Genomic DNA, 22,921 nt, shown 5'->3' on the forward strand with positions numbered 1-22,921 from the left:
ACTGTAATTTCCAGGCATCTTCAACAGCATTAGCATTAGCCTTGTTCTGGAGGGAATGGGTGAACCGATACAAGCTCGGGACCACCAGAAACTCCTTCACTGTCAGAGGACTTTGCATTGATTTCTCCATTATTTTGTGCACACCGTGTATTTCTTCTGTTTCATTTTTTAGGTTTCGTTTGCAGAAGTATGCCAATGCTAGAGAAGCTGTCCATGCCATTAGCAGTGAGGCTAGCTGGTATTACGAACTGCCATGTTTTTGTTCATGCATTAAGAACTATTAAGTGAAAGATATCATATTTACAGTACAATTCACATGTAATTACACATATACACTAGAGGCAAGAAAATTCACATTGAAATCAGTTCAACACATTTTTTCTCCTCCTCCTCCTGCTCCACTCCATGAACATGTGTCAAAAGAAATTTATTTTCTCTCTCATATAAGCAAAAAATTTAAAGTGAAAGCATAGAACAGAAGATCCTCACAGCTTTTTGGGGAACAATGTGCTGATTTCGTGTTCAGAAAGCAGGTAATACATGTTCTCCCTGAAATGAGTGGTGGAATTTTGTTGTTGTTGTATTTTTTCTTCTTCTTCTGCGAGCATGCAAGGGCCGCTAATGTTTTCCCTCCATATTTGCTTGGTGTTTATTAGAGATATGCATTTACTATTGACAAAAAATATCTATATCTATATATATATATCTATATATATATATAGATATATATATGAAAATGGATGCTTGAATTGATTTCTGGCAATAAACCAACCTGAACAAGAATGTGATACTTGTGTCAGTTTACATCACAAAATGTAGTGTAAGTGCAAATCATTGAACCCTAGTCAAATGCGTTCCACCAATTTACTTAAAAACACTTGTGGTTGTGATACTTTAACAAACAAAAAGTGCTTGTTTATACTAGAACAAACGGTATAATCTGGCCTCATAGTTTGACCAAACTCTTAGCGAAGATCCACCAAATTCCATTCAAACAGTTTGACAAGCTGTTAGTGTGCAGCGCAGGATGAAATGACAAAAATTCATTAAAAAAAAAAAAGAAGTAAATTGTGTGTTACTGGTATGAACTTCCATTTATATTACCCTTGTTTTATTGTAACCTGCAACATAAATTGGAATATGTATATCTCTCTCCCCGACTCAGAGAACTCTGTGTATCACTTACCAATTAGGGCTGTCACGATAAAAAAAAAAAAAATCACCAACATTATCAAAATAAAAAAAAAGGCACTAATGCTGTTGGTCAAATTCTAATATAACTTTGTTTATTTTGGGTTCTTTTTCTGGCAAATTAATGAAACTCATAATACAACTGCATGGAAGTTATGAGGGACTGTGACTGTAACTCTACAAAGGCATACAAAAAAACAAAAGCAAAACACTTATTACATGTGCATAATTAGCACAAGATCCATATTTCATTCCTAAATATCACAGTTAATGTTAATAAACGGTTATCGTGACACCCCTAAAGTCGACTGTCCACACTGTGGGAGTGCAATCAAAATCTGACTGCAAAAAAACGACTGGAAAACTGAGGACTGTGTACAGTAATGATGTCAACTGAATGTCTTACATCAGAACATCCTCATATGTTAAAATTGCAGCATATGTGTAACAGGGATGCGTATAATTATGTCAAAGGGGCACTCCACTTTAGCATTAGTTGGGCGGGTGTTTGGCGCTACTACTGCATATGTGAACGAAGCTGCATAAAGCTTTTGTGCTCCAAGTGATGCCATTTTGGTGGAGTTTCTTCCGTAGATGCAAGACTCTAACATGAAAAGATTTATGAGAATAATAATTTTCTTTAAAAACAGACATTTCTCCTTCTTTTTGCTCTAAACTGTCCATCCAGAGTCTGACAATCTGATAGGAGTGTGATGCTAAATCAGTGAAATGCTATTTTAAAACTGGTACTGGGCTTTTTTAGGCATGTCGTAACCACTGCCTGTGTTTTTTGTTGACAGCCTTAACTCACTTTCATTTGGCAACTTTAAAAGACCCCACCCCCTTTCTATCCTTTACCCTTGCTACAGTACGCCACTGAATATGTAATCTTTACTTAACAAGAGAACCTGCTCCCGGGCTTGGTCAAATTTTCTCATAAATATCTATTTCCTTTTCTTCAGTAATCGCTGTGTTCTAGCCGCATGATTAGACTTTAGGATCACCGAGACAGCAGACTACTTGGCTGCTGGAACAAAGACAAGACATCCGATATAAACACACTACACTATGTATTTGTGTTACTCTTGTTGTCTTTCTGTAAGATTTCATGGGTTGCTTTATATTCAACAGTGATTGTTCTTCTTTTTTTGCTTCTAGAGAATAAGACAACAATGCATAAAATGTACACAATAAGGAATACTAAACTCAGCTCAAGGCTTGGGCCACATCACAATACAAACTTCACTAAGACGTAAGGAGACAAATTGGTTTCTGATTAGCACTCCTTTTATTTTAACACACCTTAGACACCTTAACTTCATTAATATGTTGCCCTTCCATGCCAGTCTTATCCCAGATGTTTGTGTGTAGGTCACATTTGCTCTCTTTGTAACTTTTATATGTTTCTCCGGGGCCAATGCCCCTAACTAGGTTTGGTTGTGTATGTTGCTGCTTTTTGCTCTCTTTTCTGTCTTTCAAAACTTTTACAGAGTGTCAGCTGTCCATCTGCTTTAATATCATAAACGCTTTTTAGTGGCTACAATTTTTCAACCTATATACACTATTAACCAGGCCTATTAAAAAAACTAAAAATACAATGAATTAATTAATGAAATACAAAATCTTAGAGGTTTTTTTTTTTTCTTTGCAAATGAACCTGAGCACTGAAAATGCAATGTGTGTGTGTCTGCATGTGTGTGTGTGTAGGTGTGTGTTTGTGTTTGAGCAAAACAGCAATAATCCATATGGATTGTAGGCCTTTTGGTTGTTACATCATTCAATTTATGGCTATTTCTGGGACACTTTCCCCCCCAAGAATCCTTCCTGCTTATAGGCTGTCGTTTCTGATCCTCGGGGTTTGGCGTATGTGTGGGATGGCACTGACTGAGTTTAAGATTGAAACGTTGAATACTTTTTTCCCCACCACCTTCTGAACGTGCTGGCCGATACTATCCCGATCAAATAATCTCGACCTCAGAGCCTCCGACACTGAGAAGAATGCTCAACGAACAAAACAAAACAAAAAAAGAATACTATATACTCAATGACAACTGGTCAAACTGTAGGCGGATATGTTGACTCTTTTGAATATACATGTTCGCACATCTTCACTGCAGAATAATTTCAAACGAATCACAAAAGCAATCCTCCGTTTCCTCTTAGAAAACACAAAGCAGGATATGACGTCAATGAACGCTGCATCTAAAGAGCGTCGTTAGGAGGAAAGAAACAGCACAAATATACTTTCATGAGAATACTGAATGATAAAATGTACAGAATATGCTTCTTTTTTTTTTTATCTCCAAACAATCAAAATGAGTAATGCATACCTTTGACTCTTTTATCTTGTAATGCCCTAGCTCTAGAACATGTTCTGACACTCTCTGAAATCACAGTATTTTTCAAGTCAAAACCATATCTACAATAATCAGTATTTTGTTTTTAACCGTAATGAAAAAAAGGAGCCCTCTCCCTCAACCTCCAACCCCCCACCCCCACCCAATCCCCACCCTCCAGCGAGGACGCGTTTCTAAAAACAACATGAGAAGAGAAAGGAATACAAGGGTTGTGTTGACTCTCGTCGAGAATGCGGCGGTCGTCCCCCATCCGAGCGGCCCTCTAATGGAGACCATTAGGCCAGAGTTGATGTCTGATAAAGAGAACGATATCACTTCAAAAAACCCAAGGAACAACACATAATCCAAACAAGGTTGCTGTACATAGTAGAACCGGAGATTTCCGTGCATGTTATCCATGGGTGATGGTGGGGGTGGGGGAGGTGGGGGATTCGGCTGTTGGGGTGTGTGTGGGGAGCGGGCTGGGCTGGGGGGGTGGGGTGGGGTGGGGGGGGTGCCAAGGATCTCACTCAGCTGATGCCTGAACAGACAAGCCACCACTGATTTCATGAGCTGCAGAAGAGGATTTTTGATTACAGTAAGTATCAATAAAAAGTCAATGGGACTCTGAGACATCGTTTCTCTCTCGAGAGCTTTTGCTTTCTCTTTTTTTCTTCTCTTTTTTTCCCCCTTTTCTTTTTTTTCTTTTTTTTTTTTAGCAAAAATATCATGCAGTCTTTAGTTCCAAAAACCCCCTGGTGGGATCTCGTGTTTGTTTTGTTCGTTTCAGCAGGAAAAAGAAACTCAAAGCCTCCAAATTCTTCTTTCACAATTATTCTTAAACATTCAAGTCATCCTATTAATACTTTGTACAGCAGAAAGGTCTTTCGGATTTCACATGTGTATATATAAATATAATATATAGAAATATGCATATACATATGTTCAACTCGTATATGTGTATACATATTTTGGAACTGTATCAAAGCCAATTTAATGTGCTCTCAAAATATGGCCCATGATTCCTTGTGGGATGCACATCATTTCACATAGTACAACCAGTAGATAAGGTTGAAAAATCCAAAGGTGATAGGGAAAATGACCCGGGACCACTTGTCAATGGTGCTAACATCTGACAGGTTGGGGATTTTCAACTTGAGCTTGGAGGAGCGTCGTCTTAGCCGACAGTTGGCCCGGCTCCGCATGGCACTCCGATCCAGCGAGTGGTGGCTGAAGCCATCTCGGGGGGCCATGGGCTTCCTGAATTGGACCCCGGAGCTGTCAAAGGACATGACCGAATTCCGAGAGTCACTGACGCTGCTCCCCACGTCAGAAGGCATCACTTCGTTATTCATCTCCAGCGTGGTGAGGAGGATGTTTCCATAAGCATCCACCTGTGCAAAGCGGCGAAAGACACAAAGATTCAGCGAGGTCTGAAATGCCAAGGAGCAGCCCCATTAATCCCATTAAAACTGATACTTATGTTAAACCCCCCCTCCCATCCCACAAGCTGTCAAGCTTAAGCAAAATGCAGGGATGATATGGAATGTCATTTCTCGCATGCAACAGAAATAGTTAACAAGACTTTCATATATTACTGCTATTATTATTTTCTTTTTTCTTTCTTTTTTTTAACAAAAGTTACTTTATCGTGAGGTCTGGCCTACAGCTGATATGATTGCTAAATAAATGTACCCCAACTTTTCTTTGTTCCTCGAGATACAGATTTCTTCGCTGTGTAAATGACCTGAAGGTGTTGGTTTGAAACGGCACGGAAATGGAGTCCTTGCAATGTGAAAGAAAAATGAAGAGAACATTAAACGGCTATAAAAATACTGGCAAATAAGCACATTTTCTCAGAAATTACACAAGGCATAAGACATAGAGTTAACAGGAACAACTTTTGAATAAGCATAGCATTTTTAGTACCTCACACACAGGAAAACAGGAAAGGGGGGGGGGCTTTTTTCACTCCATTTTAGCATCTGTCATTGGCAAATTGCATAAGTGCTGATGCTTCCTTATCTTGCGTTTTGATGTTTATCCAATTTTTCTTTTTTTTTCATTTTGCAGGAAAACGGGCGCTGAAATATAAGGGCGGCCGAGTGAGAGTGAATAAAGCCTACAGCATAAACATAGACAACAACCTAAATAAGAAATGGGAATGTTTACACCACTGTTGAGTTAGATGAATAGGTATCTCAATGAAAAAGGCTATGTTCGATAAAAAGCAGTCAGTGCTTGAGGGAGAAGCAATGGATGATGGTCGGTGAATGCATATTAGGCTGTGGTGGCATCAGTATGCTTGTGGAAGATTACTTCAGGGACTAGTGTATGCATATGTGTCTTTGGATAAAATGGCTGTGGCTCGAAATCTTATGTGCAGAACATCGTTGTTTTGTACTTGAACTCTGACTGACACAGAGAGGTGGAGTACAAAAAAAGGGGGGGGGGGGGGGGGGAGAGAGAGAGAGAGAGGCGGCAGATGAAGATGCAAACCTGTTCCCTCAGGCGCTTCTCTTCGTATCTTGTGCGCTCATTGTTGGCTTTGTTCAGCCTCTCGCTGAGTTTCTTCTGTTGCGCGGGGCCCCGACCAAAGAACACGTAATTTACAAAGGCATATTCAAGCAGGGCCAGGAACACAAACACAAAACAGCCCATGAGGTAGACGTCGATGGCTTTCACATATGGAATCTTTGGGAGAGTCTCCCTAAGGTGGGTGTTAATAGTGGTCATGGTAAGCACCGTTGTCACACCTGAGTACAGCAGCACACACACACACACACACACACACACACACAGAAAAGAAACGCAGAGACAGTCAGATACTGCACATGTACACGCTTTTACTCCAAACTGTACTTGTGTATCGTTACTTACTGCGTGGTGATAGAAGTGGTGAAAGGAGTGCACAATTTACTTTTATTTAGACAAAAATGTCATTCCAGTGTTCTTTTCTCCCTTTTAATCTTGCATTGCTTTGCTAATATAGTGGTACCTAAGTAATATTTGCCTTTAACACGTGTTAGAGGAGATAAGGAGAAAAGTGGGATTGTTAAGTAAATGTAATTGGATACATATTTTTACTAGAGTTCATTGATTGGCTCCAAAGTAGGAGTTACAGTCCGCCGCTTTCACAGGGCCTCTGTCACTAACACAGAGAGACAGCCAACCATTCACATCTACCTCCAATTTACAATCACCAGTGAACCTAACATAAGCCTGTCTTTGGACTGCCAGAGAAAGACCATGAAAACATCCCCACGCAGAAGGGCCCAGCCGGGGGGTGGATTTGAACAGAGGACGCTGCACCATCACCATGCCACCGTGCCACCCTGATCACATCTTAGTCTAACTATCATAGCGTTAGTCACTTTGATGCGGTTTATTCAATTATCATGGCAGACAATGCTCTGAGAATACTTGAGAAATTGGATAAGTGTCATGAAAGTTACCAATTTTGGTAGTGTAGCTAGTCCTCATGTCACTACTAATTATTTGCAATAAAAATATTATATTTAAAATAAAGATTTTTTTAATACTGTCTCACTGAAATAGTTGTGTTATTCTGTTTTTGGACTAATTTCTGGGAACAAAAGAAATTCCACATGACTGCAATGTCCTATTAAAAATAGCTGACACTATGACCTTTAGGTGTGCGTTTGTTGTAATTGTCTATCAGTCATTTGCCTGTATATGCTTCAGAGTTACACAGGAACAAGTAACACTGCACGACAGCCACATGTTGTTCGTTCCTGTGATAATAAATATATTCTAGCAGGGATAGTTATGAGTTTAATAATGCAGCAGTGGCTGCGGCTTACCCAGGGCCACCCGAGCTGCAGAGGCATCGTAATTGATCCAGAAGGAGACCCAGGAGAGGATGGTGATCAAGATAGAGGGCATATATGTCTGCAAGATGAAATATCCAATGTTCCTCTTAATCCTAAAACTCAGTGAAAGCCTTGGATATGCACCTGTAAGGAGAGAGGATGGAGGATGGGTGATTTTGGAAAAGAGCAGGAGAAGAGTGTAAACACATTAGTAAAAAAAAAGAAAAAGAAAGAAAGGAAAAAAGAAGGGAGAAACCATGGCACAATTTAAGTGTTCCAAACTCTGCACTTTGACAACACGCAGGGTAGTCATTTCTCCATTTGTTCAGATGGAGCACTTAATTTCCCCAAAGCGATGGATTCCTTTCCAGGGACAAGTTCGATTCCAATTAAACATGGCAGAAAGTCGCAAACGAGGCAGATTTTTCTGCAACCCCTACCTCAGCAGGCAGCTCCAGCATCCCTCTGAGAATTGTCACAGTGAGCTGCTCTGCTTTTCTTTTGCACTTTCTCTGTCCTCTAAACATTAACAAACGGCCATTTTTAAAGGTGGATAATTGCAGTGCATGCCTATACGCTGAGAGGAAGAAAAATGTGTGCCGTAAGTCATTTATTGCAGAATCTTACCAGAAAATGTTTTCTAGGAAAACTATCAGCCAATGTAAACACTGATGGATGGTTTCTCTGCTGTCTAGACAAGATAGTTAAAAAAAAATGTAATTAAAACTAGAATACAATTATGTACAAAAGATTTTGAGCACAATATTTAATTGGAAATCGTGCAAGGGCATGTTTATGTCTAACAGAATTTCATTTTGAGTGGGAAACTGTCAGCAAAAGTTGCGACAGGGGCACTGTGTTACATCTCGTCATTTTTTTTACACAAAAAGATGAGCATTTGGGAACTGAACAGGTGAATGTGTTATCCAGTGTCGGTTTTTACTTTTTTACTCTGGATGCTATAACTCCAAGAGGATTTGGTTGGACATTATGTTGCTGAAAGAACTTTCGGCAAAAAGTGCTGCTCTAAAATCTTCATGAATTTTATTGAGTATTAATGGGAGCTTCACTGATGTAAAGGTTACCTGTGCCATTGCACTAATGCACCACCACACAATAGAAACTGTAGTTGTTGGCTTTGGACCAATGTGTTACCTGACTTACCACCTTTAAGTCACTGATCTGTCATCTTGTCATCGGGAAGAATAATGCATCTGTAGTGCGTCTCACCAAAGGACAATTTTCCACTTTTTTTTTCTTTGCATGATTTTCACTTGTATTGTATTGTTGATGTAGCAACCTCGAATTACCTGTAAATCTTTTAATGGACTGGTACATTCGCATAAATGCTTTATCAAATGTGATAAATACATGCCAGATAAAGAGCAGCAACAAATATTATTGGAAGTCGTCAAACTCAATGAATTATTAATCATACATTCGACTTTTTCCTCTGTTTACCCTTGTCTGGTTGCTTAAGGGAAGTTGGAATCAGTTGAAACACAACTAAAAGGACATTCATGTTACACGTCTAAGGTCGCTTCTACATCTTTGCTTGTTGAAAGTCCGATGAAAAGATTAATAATCCGTACGCTGAATACGAAGCACAGAGAGAGTGAAGTGTTAGCTTAACATAAATACTGCAAATAAGGATAATGAGCTAGCATGCCTGTATTCAGAGGGGAAAAAGCTCACCTACTAATAACGCTATTTATCTCTCTCAAGCGCTCTAATTAACACATCTCATCCCCGGAGTCACTGACGTTTGCCGAGCAAACTGACAAGATTGCAAGGAGGCACTGCCACAGGCCAAGAAGTATACAGTATAAGGCAATATAAAAGCTGCTGCTTTTGCACTTTTTGTTTAAAGTAAACAAGATATTTTTTGTTAATTGGTAGTTTAATTCCTGGAAAAAACAGCCTCCCTCTCATCATTGCTCTCCATCTTCATAGCTCACTGTGCACAGCAGTAGTTTTCTTGTAGTTATGATTCTTTTAATAGCAATAATGATAAATAAAAGCTAAATCAAGAGTTTTAGAAGTGTTGCATGAGTAATCCTGATGAGACAGTTCTCTATAATCTCTAATTTGTGAGAAAAAAAAGATGTTTGCTGGACCATTTCAGGCTTTCATAACCAGCAGCTCAGTTTCTAAATTTCTGCATTTTTATTGTGATTTATTGTGCTTGTATGCAGGCTCTGTCTAAATAGATGTGAAGCATTCTTACCTGTAGTAAAGATGACCTCCTTGGACACCAATTGGGTGGCCACGATGGAGAACTGAGGTAACTCTAACTTGTCAACGCCTGTAACAGCATTGTCTCCTCCTTCCCAGAAGAATACAATGTCATCTGTGGTATATCCATCTGTGCCAAGGTCGGGGAAAATGAGAAGTCAGGGGAGGGAGGTGTAAATGTGATAAAGAAATCCTCGTTAAAGTCAACCACATTTCTGTATGAAGTCTGATACATGAGTATGGATAATAAGTCAGGGCCTGCACTGCTTTCAAGTCACAGAGAGTTCAGGAACATGGTGTCTTTATATGTCTGTTGACTGCCTTCCTAAAATAGTTTCACTCTGATCATCTCTCTGATCACAATTCAACTGCAAGACAAAGGAAAGGAAATAGTAATTCTAAGTTTTTTAGATGGTAAAAACTGAAGTCTATCTATCTATCTATCTATCTATCTATCTATCTATCTATCTATCTATCTATCTATCTATCTATCTATCTATCTATCTATCTATCTATCTATCTATCTATCTATCTATCTATCTATCTATCTATCTATCTATCTGTCAGTAAGGGTCAGAGTTCATGATTCAACAATAAGAGAGAGACTGGGAAAAATGGTGTCCATGGAATAGCAAAAACCAATGTTGACCACTCAACAGGCAAAAAAATAATAATCTTGATGATCCCCAAGACTTTTGGGAAAAGATTTGTGGACAAAGGCTGAGGTTTGTAAAACTAACACAGCATTTTATTTAAAAAAAAAAAGAAAAAGAAGAAAGAACATCATATCAACAGAAAAGCATGGTAGTGGTAGTGTGATGGTCTGCGGTTGCTTTGCTACTTCAGGAGCATGAACCAGGATTTCTGCTCATTACCAGAATGTCCTGAAGTAGAATTCCCTGCCATCAGTTTGTATCCTGAAGCTCATGCATACTGGGGTTATGTAGCAGTCAAAGTCCAGACTTAAATCTAATTGAGATGCTTTGGCAAGACCTTAAAAGGACTGGACCGTTCCTGCTAAAAAACAAAACAAAAAACCCTCCAATGTGGCTGAATTAGAACAATTCTTCAAAGAAGAGTGAACCAAAGCTCCTCCACAGTGATTTGAAAGACTCATTGCCAGTATTTGCAAATGCTTGACTGCAGTTCTTGCCGCCAAGGGTGGCTCAAAAAAGTGCATGTGGCATTTGTTTTTCACAAAGGGACGGGTAGATTCAGATAGCTTTTTCTCCTTAATAAAAGCTATCATCATTTAAAAACTGTATTTTGGGTTATGTTTGTCTAATATTAAAATTTGTTTCACGATCTGGAACATTTACGTGTAACAAACTTTCATGTTTTTGTTGTAGTTTTTCATTTGGTGTATTTGTTAAATAAAAGATCAAGTGTAGTCAAGCAGTGGGAGCAGGAAGAACACATTTTTGCTTAAGCCTTAAATCTACCAATCCATAATCACATGCTTCACTATCCCATCTCCTGTGAAGATATAGCCCCGTATGCATTAATATCTACATAAATTAACATATACTGTATCATAGGTATGACGCGCCCACATATTCTCAACTGGCAGTGCAATTGAAAGTGACCACAGTTAGATTTATGTCAGTAGGCCAGCATGCATTCACTGCAGAGCCGTTTCTCAGTCTGAGAAGTATTACTCCATTTCACATTCTACTACTCTGTGCTCAGACCTGGACTGCATTCAGTAAGGGACCAGGATTCATTACTATTAAATCTCTCTTTTAGGTTATAGGAAATGGGACATTGTCCATGAAATTGAAACAAGTGGCTGACTTATAAATCAAACTGATGTTTAATGTGCACCATTCACTAGTGCATAGCTTCCATGACTGTAAATAGCAGAAATGCATGCAAGTCTTTAATTCACAGCCTGTCCATATTTGATTGCTTATTGAAATCCCCGAGGGTAAATGCTAGGCAGTTTTATCTTGAACAACATGAACCACAAAATATCTGGTGTATTGAGCAAGTGGATTTGATTGATGGAATGGTCAATGAAAATGATCAAGCAAATACAATTTTTAATTACACCACAAGCATATTTTTCTCTCGGATAATGATTTATTGAAATTAAAGCATTTGGGGGAAAATAATATGTGAAACAGCTGCCAGCTAATGTTAGGAGTTGTATTTTATAAGAAAGTTTAAAGTGAAGTGCAGACTTTTAGTTTTTATTTCAAGGGCTTTTTTTCAATAACTATTTGGGAATTATAGACACTTTTAAACACAGCCCACTCGTTTTCAGAGGATCAAAATTAATAATTAACACAATTTTAAACATAAGGATTGTTTTTTATACTTGGATGAAAATCCTTTGACTGGCTGAAATCTTGTTTGTGGTTCTCTCTGCCTTCAGGTTTGTACTTAGTAACTGAAAAGCATGCACTGTTGGGTTGAGACCAGGAAATTGATAAATATCCCAAACCCTTCCTGGTCTTTTTTGATACTTTGTTGATGTTTGTAGTTTTGCGTTGTGCATCTTTTGGCAAATTATGGGTAGAGCATACGCTACTTTGAGTTTATGATTGTTTTTTACTTTGTTTTCTTTGTTAACACAAGTATTGTTTGATGGCTTTGTGTTGTGGTAGTGGTAAGACTGTTTATTAATCCTTCGGTGAGCATGGCTAACTTATTAGTCTTTCGAAAAATATCAAACTGCCCCTTTAGGACATACTGAAAAAGTTCCGATTTTTGAAAGAAACACACTACCTTATTCAAAGTATCTGGGTCCAGACTACCTTCTAAATAAATCATTGCTGATAAGCCCTGAATCAGGGTGCTAAATGGAACCTAACCAATAACTAATTACTACCTTCTTGCTACCGATATATTGGTTACATGTCTTATGTACAAATTATTCATTGAAATGTATGATGTGGATGTGATGGGTAGAGTTAGTATATTATTTATTAATGTGGACACTATGTTACACATTGAAAGTTCACTACGGTTTGCAGTATTAATTACTGCCCTTTGCCACTGAATAATCCACGGCTGGCTTGGTCCATCTGTCACACTGATGGCGGACTGTGACTATTAAAACTGGGACTTCAGCTCAGCCAAAACTTAGCCGCAACATTAAAAAGGCAGCAACCGGGAAAAAGATTTTGCCAGTAATAGGGACTATATCTCAACCTCACTTCCTATTTCATCAACTTAAGTGATGTCGTCATCCAAATAGATTCAATTTTTCTCCCTTTTCCTGTAAAGAACGCAGACAGTTCGAGTGTATCGGTGTTTTCCCAGACTACTGAAAGGAACCAAAGAAGTTATCTAATTTTTGTGCGTGTATTTTATTTCAGCTCAGTTTTGCAGTCATTTACGGTCATATTAGTTTCTCTCCTCTGCATTCTTTGCTGATCTATGCACCCTAAAAACCCTTTTGGATTGATTACTGTCTCTTTTGGAGGTGAGTAATCAATGCACATCATCAAGCACTGCAACGTTTTCTTTTTCTGAAGGCAGTCATGAAGTCATATACGCCGAGGGTTAAACATCAGACAATTGCCATACATGTGCAAAGATGACAAATATCTTTCCAATTCCTCATGCTACAAAATAAACCAAAATAAAACTTTCTGTATTTGCACCTAATTCAATATAGATTACCTGTATTGTAGTGATTAGCTAGCAAAAAGTCATGGTTGAACATTAGGGTGGAGCATACTGGGGGCCGTCTGCATTATGCGAAACTCTTGAACCTTTTATGCATCAGTTTATGAAGGAAAATTATTATCGGGCCTGGGGAGTAAAAATATGACAAAAATTCTGATATAAAATAGAGTTAAGCTCCCAGACTAACCGTACTGCTTTTAAATAATTATTCTCAACTTTTCTTCCTCCTCACAGTTTGGGCCACTCTCTCTAATTGAGGCTGCAACATTGATTCTTTTTCATCCATCCTGCTTGAGATCATTGTCCTGCTACATGGTCCAGTTTCGGACAAGGTTTAGCTGTTAGACAGAGGGCCTCACATTTGATTGTACAATCATTTGATATACAGAAGAGGTCCTGGTCATGTCTCCAAAACAAGCCCAAATCATCACCCTTCCACCACCGTGCCTACATGTTTGTGCTGATATGGTTTTTTTTGGATTTTTCCAAATGCAGTGCATTCTTGCATACTTTCTAATTGTAGTGTCATGGATTTTAACATTTAACATGCTAACTAAGGCCTGTAGGGTCTGAGAAGTTGCTTTTGGGTTTTGTGCTATTTCGCTGAGCATTGCACAGTTTGACTGAGAACAAAAATTTATACTTATGGCTATAGGTATGTTATTTTCTTTTGAAGGGTCTTTTGCATTACTCACAGCTTTCAATTTCCAGGGTGCAGTTCTGTTCATCAAGAGGGTACCTCCTTAAGTCCATCATGCAAGCAGCAGTAGTGGTTATCCTGTGAGACAAAGACAGAATAGAGACATGAAGACCTGGTACAGATGAGACCAGATGAGGGGAGTAGTAAAAAGTCCAACAACAAGGAAGACATAGTGCAGTGGGGTAAGGAGTGGTCCTTTACCTGGAAGTTTCAAGTTCTAATCCTGCATGAATCCAAAACTTGCATTAACCTTTTTACGGCACATGTGAAGCTCATGGTCAGGAGATCTGCAGGAAGTAGATTTTCTTTTTTCAAATTCTTCCTTTTCTTGACATTTTTATATTTCTCCTTTAATATAGAGGTCATCATTTGTCATGTTGTACATAATAATGAACCATTAGTATGACGATTCCATAATCAAAATTCCCTTTAAGAGTAATTATTCTGCAGGTTATTGATTTGATGACAGTTTGCCAATACTCTATCTGTCCCTATGGGTCTGAACATACATAGCTTTGTAGGTTCTTTTCTATAAAGGGGAAAATGTGAGACTTCAGTGCGATTTATACATTTGTGATGTTTGAGGTCTGGTGATGTTATTTCGTTTTATGTGGATCACTAACTGCTCAGCGCCTGCGTAGGATTTTGTCGATTTATGTTATTTATTGCTTGCTCTGAGATATGCATTTCTGCCAGGTAGCTTTAGAAAAATGTATGCATAGTAGCTTAATGCCAATAAATCAAGGCGCACGGGAAAGCAGCTTTGGCTACAAATTACACATGTGGGGGTCTTTGAGATATTCACTGGTGCAGCAGATTTTAGTTATTACATTTCTGCTGTTTATACCAGCTGGTATGTGTTCATCACACCAGTTCTCATTTGCTTACTGCTGCCCTGTGCAAGTAAAATATATTTACAGTAAATTAACTTTCAGGTCATCGCCTTGTGACAGAAGCAAGCAGCACATTCATGTGAGAGCATGATAGCACCTCACAAAGTTTCAGCTTTTAGAGGATGCAATACTTTTGGGATACACTGAATCATATAAGCCACAGATGCTGCCAGAGTCCATGGTTTTATACTAATATAGCAAGCAAATATACACAACCATCTACCATAACTAGAATTAGAAATACATTAGATAATAAGCTCTTTGTGCTGGAAATATATTGCTTGAACACAGAGTCTGTAAATTGGTCATGGTGGCGTGAACACAGTTCTGCTGGCAGGTAATAGGAAAACAAAATATGTTCTGCTGAAGCTGATTTGGCTATATTTACACCCCAGCATGTGCGGCTACTAAAGCCATGATGGCAAAAGGCACCATGAAGGGTAAAGAAAATTATACATGTACATAAACAAAGTGTGCGACACGTATGTGTTTATTATTCACAATGACACTGTGCTGCATTCTGCTGCACAAGCAGTAAGCTGTTCAATCTGCATGCTGTTCTGCTCTACTGTACTGCACCTCCCTGTTGTCTCACAGCGATCTTCTGCTGAGAGGGTATAGCAGGGCCACTATTGTTACACACTGTGACAAGATAACATCATGCCTAATTACATTAACAGAAAAGGTCCCTTGGCAATCGTGATTCGAGACCAAAAGTTGAAAAAAGTCGAAGTTAACAATAATTACAGTTTAGAATTGCTATATGAGTCCATTTAGTCGGTTTCTCCCTGCACTTGTAATATGAGCACCATGAACACCATGTTAGAGAAAGACCAGGGTTTGGAGTAAACTAGATTTATGCAAACATACAATTGGGATTGAAGTTCATAGATAAAATAAACAGCTGAAAGGGGATAGTGCAGCAGTCCTTCGATATCATGATTACAATAACAAAGACAAGGAAAAAGTAGAACATTCACAGTTAAAAGAAACATTGGCTACCAGTTGGAAACAAACAGGGATCTCCTGGGTTACATTTGAATGTTTCCTCTTGTGTTTAACAAACCTGTCCATCCACCCAGACCACCTCCCTACACACCTTTACCTGTGATCACTACAGTCTACTACTACTACTTGCCTATGAGATTGGTTTTTTTTAATAGCATCATCATATTAAAAGTTGAGTCCTTTGCAGTTCAGACGGCAGAAAGAACATGGAGACAAAAAAAGAAAGATAAATTATCAGAGATCATTTAAAATCATTTGGGGCTTCTGTTATAGATAGTCTACATACTAGCCAGGTTTGGTCTTGGTGCTGAAATTGCACTGAAAACTCAAGGAGTCAACAGAATTTGAGCTAATAGCCTCGTACAAACAGAAAGCAGCCAGTTTCCATTATCAATAATCTTGTCTCTTGCCTATAGATTATTCATCATGAAGTGCAGATATCTGCAGTTTTATGCAATCCCATCAAACACTGTGTTGTTTTTTTACATTGATTAAATGATCAATTTAACATTTTCCTTTACTGCAGTTAAAATTATTAATTAAAATAAATAAGGTTAAAATCATAACTCTCTTTTTTTTAATGATTGCACAGCAAACATTAACAAAACATCCAAAAAAGAGAGCCCCCCCCTCCAGAGAAAACTAATACAATGGGTCCTTTTTGATCATAAACAGGAAGACAAATCCTGTCAAGACACTGTTACTATTCTTAAAAGACAATACCCCTGATACAGCAGCACAGCGGAGCAGTGAAATCCAGGCAGCTGCAGAAACAGCAGCTCAGAGTAATGGACAGAAATGAATTCTTTACCCCTCGGCAAAAAAAAGAAGAGAAGCCCACAAGAAATGAAATTGACTTTATATGTGACAGTTAACAAGTCAGGAGAGAATCATCATTGAGTAGGCACGAGCTTGGATGGCTCACAGCGAGGGGCTGGGATTTGGAAATGTCAGCAGATGTAGGTCAGCAACTTCCAGTCCCACAAGAGATGGTCAGCAGCCTCAGACCTGTGCATGCACTGCAGTCTGACACTCAGCACTCTCTACGCTCTGGATTTTAAGTTTATATGCAATGCAATTTAGTTGTCTTTGCAGGTAAAAGACGAAAGTGAGGTATGGGGAAGGGAGCCATCTCAATGGGCCGGCCATTGGAATTGGCATCTAACGCCTAAAGAAACCTTTGTGGTCAAAATTCTGTTTTGATGGAACTTTGCAGCTTCTTTTAAGTCACTGCATTGCAAAAACGATTCATGAACAAAAGGGCTGACTAGTATGCAGCCAGTAATATAAAAAATAAATAAATAAAAGGTTCATTCCACTCATTTCAAAGAATTATGCCAACATAACACCACTACTAAAAGCAATCTGGAGGTGGATCCCAGAGGCTCGGCACTACAGACTGGTAGGCTTTCAGATATCTGAGCAAAAGTTGTGACGCCTACGCAGTCTACTCCTGTATCCATCTCTGTGTGGTAGTTTGCTTACCAAAGAAGATCACTGTAGTATCACAATGCTTGGCTTAATAAACAGAGCAACATGAGAGAGCAGATTTACAGAAACGGGAAGAGAGAGAACACAATCTGGCGAGAGCTTAGCTCAACAAAGCCCTCAATGCTCATATTGGCTCGTTGGTTTGCTGGTGATGATTCAGCCTCTGAACCCATTGGCAAGTTAGAAAAACCTGCTCAACAGTTTTTACTGAATACATCTTCTTTTAGTGATGTTGGAAGTGACTTTGCGTGCAACACGCTGATGTTCCCATGCATCTTTTGTGGTTTTTCAGAATCAGACCCACCTCTTATGTTATACGTAATAAAGCACAAGGTTCAAATCTATCTGTAGAATTACCTGGTACAACCGAAAACAAAGAGCTTAAAGAACCAAAATGTTGCAATGATGGAATTTTATTGTTTGCTTTTTTTTTGTATTTGCATTCATACAATTCCTTCATCTCTGGATTCTTGTGGGCAAGCACAGCACTAATAATTCATTTAGGCAAAGATGCCAGTGTCACAAGCATTTCAAGTAAGTGTTGAACTCAAAATATTAAGTTCAAAACTTTTCTGTGTGCGTGTATGGGTACTTAACTTGATCCTCAAGCAATAGCTGAAATTAAAAAAATATATACTAGAAACTGAAGTGTTAAAACTGCTTTAAAGGGTTCAAAGCTAAACTGTATGGACTATTACCTGAACAGTGCATAATCCTGTTAAAGTATTACCCTAAAAAAATGTTAATTAAATCTATGAATAAAAGTAACGCGGCAAAAAGTGCCTTTTATCCCACTGAAATTTGTTGCTGTATGAGAAAAAAGAGACACGAGTACTTTGAAATTATGCACAAGCCTAGTTAGACTGTCACATCAGAAGAACTGGTTTGTGATCCGAACCATTCTTGGAGCGTTGATCATTGCTGCATCCACAACTCTCCATTGCAATCTGTGTATTACAAAACGGAAAATTTAGAACTAAGGATAATTATTACCGTTTACTGTATTAAAGTAAATTAAGTTGTAGCGCAGAACAGAGCAGTCTTTGAGTTATAGGTCTGAATATAGCATCTTTTAAAATATCTTTTTTCGTGTGTGTTTGATCATGAGAAAAATTGATTTAAAAAAAAGTGCAATCAGGTGCAATCTGACTGGTAATCTGGAAGAACAAAGGCTGCTGGTACAAAGAATCATTCACCATTCAACACTCAAAGCCACATCAGTGGGTAAAAAATGACGGTGCCGTTGTGAAGCAGAGACACTTTTAAGCTTTTACCCAAAATGAATATAAAAATAGAAGTAGTCGAAGAACGCAAATTAGATTAGAATCACAGTAAGTTGTACGAAACAAAGCACATTTTTAAAAAAACAAACACAAAAAAACACCAGCGCTAGCACATTTCACAGTGAGTGGGTAGAGAACAGGACAAGGTGCAGTAGCGTGTGTAATGTGATTGTCCACAGTTTGTGTCTATCCCCCACGTCCTGCTACTGAGCAGGACGTGGGGGATAGACTCAAACGGGGAGGGGTTGCAATAAAATCCATTTAAAGACACCGAAAACCTCAGGCACTCTGATTTGAGAGTCACAACAATCAATTGGCTTGAACTCAGACTACAAACATTTATTGTGCATTGTCTGTTCTGGTTGTCCTCACAACCTCTGGGCAAAAGACGAACAAATCAAGAAAGCAATTTCATTACACGCTCATGGGAAGCTTATAAAGGCCCTGGAATCACCACTGCATGTACGATTATGCACTTTTTTCTAATTACACACTGCTGACAAAAATCAAATCTGAGACCATCTACTATACAGCTTACAGCAGACAACACCAAACTGTAGTACGTCTAAGGACGAGCTGTTGAAGAATTAGCTGACGTTAAAATCCCCTGGAACGGACTTCGCTTTCCATTTCGTGCATGCGGAATAAAAAGCCAGCCGAGGTGCAAATGCAGGTGTAATGCAATTTTCTTCTGGCTCTGGTCCATTTTGCTACCCTTGTGCCTCTTTCTGCGGGCGCAGAGGAACCTGCATGTGTTGAGCCGCGCTGAGTGGAGCAGCTGGGAATGTTTATTCAGATCAGGTGGCGCAGTGTAATTTGGTACCATTTTGGCACAAGTCTCCACCTGCTTAAATTGGCCGCTGCACAAAGTTGTTATTTTATTCCACACACATTCAAAAACTAACAAAACTAAATATTTAATGGGGTAAAGTCAGAGATTTCACTTGGTATATGCTATTTTGTCAGTGCTATTTTTCTATTTGCTTAATTAGTACCTGCATGGAACAATTTTAAATACTTTTTTTCAAGTTCCCTTCCTTAAAATACCAAAATAGTGTACTAGCCTTCATAAAGGATGTACTCTCCAAGTCCCCCTCTAGTCGTTCCCAATGTGATCATCAGCTGGATGTATGTAAACATTGTTGGATATATAACGTTCCACATCAAACAGCAACTCTTTTTTTTTTGTTTTGTTAAAATAATATATTCATCCTATTCCAGACTTGGAGAACAGAAACACAAGTACAGATTGTACTTGTCTGGTCAGAAGCTAAAATTAGCTTGGCATGCCTGTGTGGAATTGTCACAGTAGATCCAGATGAAACCGTCTCACAGATATTTGTTTGCCACCTCTGCATCAGTGAGGATGCATTTCTGTTGAAGTGATAATAGTCCTGTGACGAGTCATAAGAAGAAAAAGAAATACTTTTGCAGTCACATCTCCTTTTGTGTCAGCACCAATTTGGTAATTTGGCATTTCTGAATGCTGATTATCGCATTAATAATTCATTACTTCATATGATGTAAATCCTGTCGCTGACATTTTCCTTTATTCGGCGAACAAAACGCCTTCCCAGCTTCTTTGCCTCTGTCACACTACTTTATTTTAATAACTTGTGTTAAGAAAAGCAGCAATCCATTGTGAGTTCCATAAACCTTACTTTAAGCAGTGCCCAGGGGATTTTTAGATGGGTCCCTCTGTGCGCATTTGCTGTTGACTGAATTGTCTGGTTCGTCACAGTGATCTGGGACATTGAGGTGGTGAGCATTTTAAACCTTTTTTTTTAGCCTTTCTGGGTCAATGAACCTTTGCTTTAATGTATTCGCCACTGCTTCCAAAACATTGTGATTGTTTCAGGTCAAGCTTATAACTTTGCAGACCATTAACTTTAAAAATAAAACTTGAAAGTCTGTTTGTTGTTACCAAAAATAAATCTGTCATATTTCATCCTGCCAAAGGACCAGATGATATGGGCTAGCAGAGGTGATCTTGTTTTTCCAGCTTAAATGTGGTTTAAGGTTAGTAAAATATACCACTTGATGAAGGAAATGACTGGCAGCACAGCAACAGTTGTTCAGGTTATCGTAAGAGCTGTATGTATGGATGTTCAGCAGTTTGCAAAAGTTTTAGCAATATCGAAATACTTATGATTCTGCTGTACTATTTATTTTACGGCTAATGCTGTTTATGGTCACAGTGAGACGGGTCCTTTACTGCCACACGTGGAATGTTTTTCTGTGCTCACATTATATTTTCTGGGGCTTAGACTTCTTCTAGTATAAAAGTAAAATGTAAAAGGCAACAAGAACTCTGTCCAGTTTCTTTCCAGGCTGTGGGCAGAGAAACATCCTGGAAAGATTTCTAATCAATTGCTGAGGAAAATGGAGCTGCACATAGCCACACTCACACTGGGACATTTCATAGTGTCCAGTTCCTTCTCACTTGACCTGTTGAGACTGCAAGAGCCAAACTGCCTCTAAGTTCAGCTGTGTAACAAACTTTGGTAATGATAAAAATGATAAATAATAATTACGCAGTCTCATCGCTCAGTCATGCTACAGCAAAGACAGGATAGCAACCTCCTTGCAAAAGATTGGTGGTTGCACGTTGATTGGATTGGCTGGTGAGTACCTGTGTCATTTTGTAGTTCAGTTGCAGTCCTGGAACGCCTATGTCACTGTTTTTGGATTGGTTTGGGCTGGATTACTTTATTAACTGGATATTATCACAAACAGATTACATGTAATTGCCATCTTGACCCCATTCAATAGCACATGATAGCAAACTGATAGTACACTGACTCTGTCCTATTGCCATGTTTTCCCAGCTTGACATACCAAAGTTGCTCTGCAGACAGAGACTGTTTGCGGGTTGTTGTAGACCTGGTCTACTTAAAAGTTCATTTCACACGGTGGTAGCAACCAAAAACTAACTGCACTCTTAGTGTCACAGCATTGCTATTATAATGTGAAGGCAAATAAAACAACAGTTGGACGGTAAACAGAGAAAAAGAAAGACAGAAGAGTGTGGCACAATGTGTCCACAGCACCGATGCTTGCCTGATAAGCCACATTAAAATTAACCAGCAACCCACGTAGTGCGTAGCGTTTTTACTGCGCTTACCTTAATCCATATAAGACGGTGCCATCAGGGTGCAGTCGGATCATACGGTTTTTTACTGTCACACCATGAAGAAAGGACTTCTTGTCATTAAGGAAGTAGGTGTCAGGGAGCCAAAGCTGGTCTGCTACACGGTTGTCCAGAGTTAGATTTAGGTTCAGCTCACCATAGGCCAACCGTTTATCTCGCCAGCTCTGCTGGAAATACATTGTGATGGTATAGTCCTGGAAGAAGTAAAAGAAAAACCAACATAAACCACAGGCAAAAAACAAACAAAGAAACAAAAAAGTACTCAACTGTACTCAAGGGGAAAAGTAGACAGTTGTTTTAGATTAACTGCTGCTCAAAAGTTAAGTGCAGAAGAAACTAGAAGATGCTTAAGTGAATCTCAGATCAGGAAAAAACATCTAATGTTTCTGATTGTGTTAAGGAAAAGCGTGAGAGAGAAGGATTAGGAGGAGAAATGCAGTGAAGTGGAGAAATATCGTCTTGCAGCTAATGTATCCCCTGTAGCCAAAGGGCTGTGCTGTTAATAGTGCTGAGAAAAACACGAGTACAGGCGCTTAATGTAAAACCTACAAAGTGCAAAAAAAAACGGCGGCTTTCGATGCATCTCAGATTATTAGAGTTAAATAACAAGTTTACCCACACTCTGCATTTGAGCATGATGCCTATTAAGAGATCTGGTATCCTTCCTTTCTGATTTATTATTAATGACATAATATTTTTTCAGAAAATGCCTCACCCGTGTACAAATGAATGGCCACGGGGCTCGTAATGAGAACTAAACCATACTACTGATAAACAACTCAATCACCCCTTTCAGTGACATTTCTCATTAATAATCAGCAATTTTAGATGCAAATTCGAGGAAAGGCACTCTAATGTCATTTTAAAAACACACAACCCAATGAAATTTTCTGCTACTCGAAAACCTGCAAACGCATCGACTGGCGGAAAACACTGACATTTTATGTTTTTGTTTCATTAAGACCGTGAATTTTTAATAATCAGTCTGAGTGACTGATTGTTAGATGTCTTGATGCATTCTCAATCATCCAGGAAAGTAAATCTCCAAAAGTTGATGCTGTGATTGCAGCCATTCCCCAACTCTCTGTGAATGGTACTCATGGCCATTGATCAGTGGGTTTTGGTTAGTGCTTGTTGATCAATGGTCATGAGAATTTGCATAAT

At 38.8% G+C, this 22,921-nt stretch overlaps 1 protein-coding gene across 2 annotated transcripts in view; it reads right to left on the bottom strand.

Annotated features, from left to right (window-relative positions):
- Window positions 1-4,025: 4,025 nt before the first annotated feature.
- gabrb4 (gamma-aminobutyric acid type A receptor subunit beta4) overlaps window positions 4,026-22,921 on the bottom strand; it is a 54,775-nt gene continuing 35,879 nt past the window's right edge. Inside the window, exons 4-10 of one of the 2 annotated variants that reach the window (XM_084941836.1) lie at window positions 21,731-21,951; window positions 13,927-14,009; window positions 9,588-9,725; window positions 7,352-7,504; window positions 6,027-6,283; window positions 5,223-5,312; window positions 4,026-4,921 (exon numbers count right to left, since the gene is read on the bottom strand). In XM_084941836.1, the coding sequence (XP_084797962.1) occupies window positions 4,568-4,921; window positions 5,223-5,312; window positions 6,027-6,283; window positions 7,352-7,504; window positions 9,588-9,725; window positions 13,927-14,009; window positions 21,731-21,951 (1,296 nt within the window). In that variant the 3' untranslated portion in view covers window positions 4,026-4,567. The remainder of the gene's footprint in view (window positions 4,922-5,222; window positions 5,313-6,026; window positions 6,284-7,351; window positions 7,505-9,587; window positions 9,726-13,926; window positions 14,010-21,730; window positions 21,952-22,921) is intronic. The other variant, XM_084941837.1, reaches the window with a different exon arrangement.

Source organism: Perissodus microlepis, chromosome 10 (genome assembly GCF_051167445.1).
Source record: "Perissodus microlepis isolate ML-2025 ecotype Zambia chromosome 10, ASM5116744v1, whole genome shotgun sequence".
Classification (NCBI taxonomy): Eukaryota; Metazoa; Chordata; class Actinopteri; order Cichliformes; family Cichlidae; genus Perissodus; species Perissodus microlepis.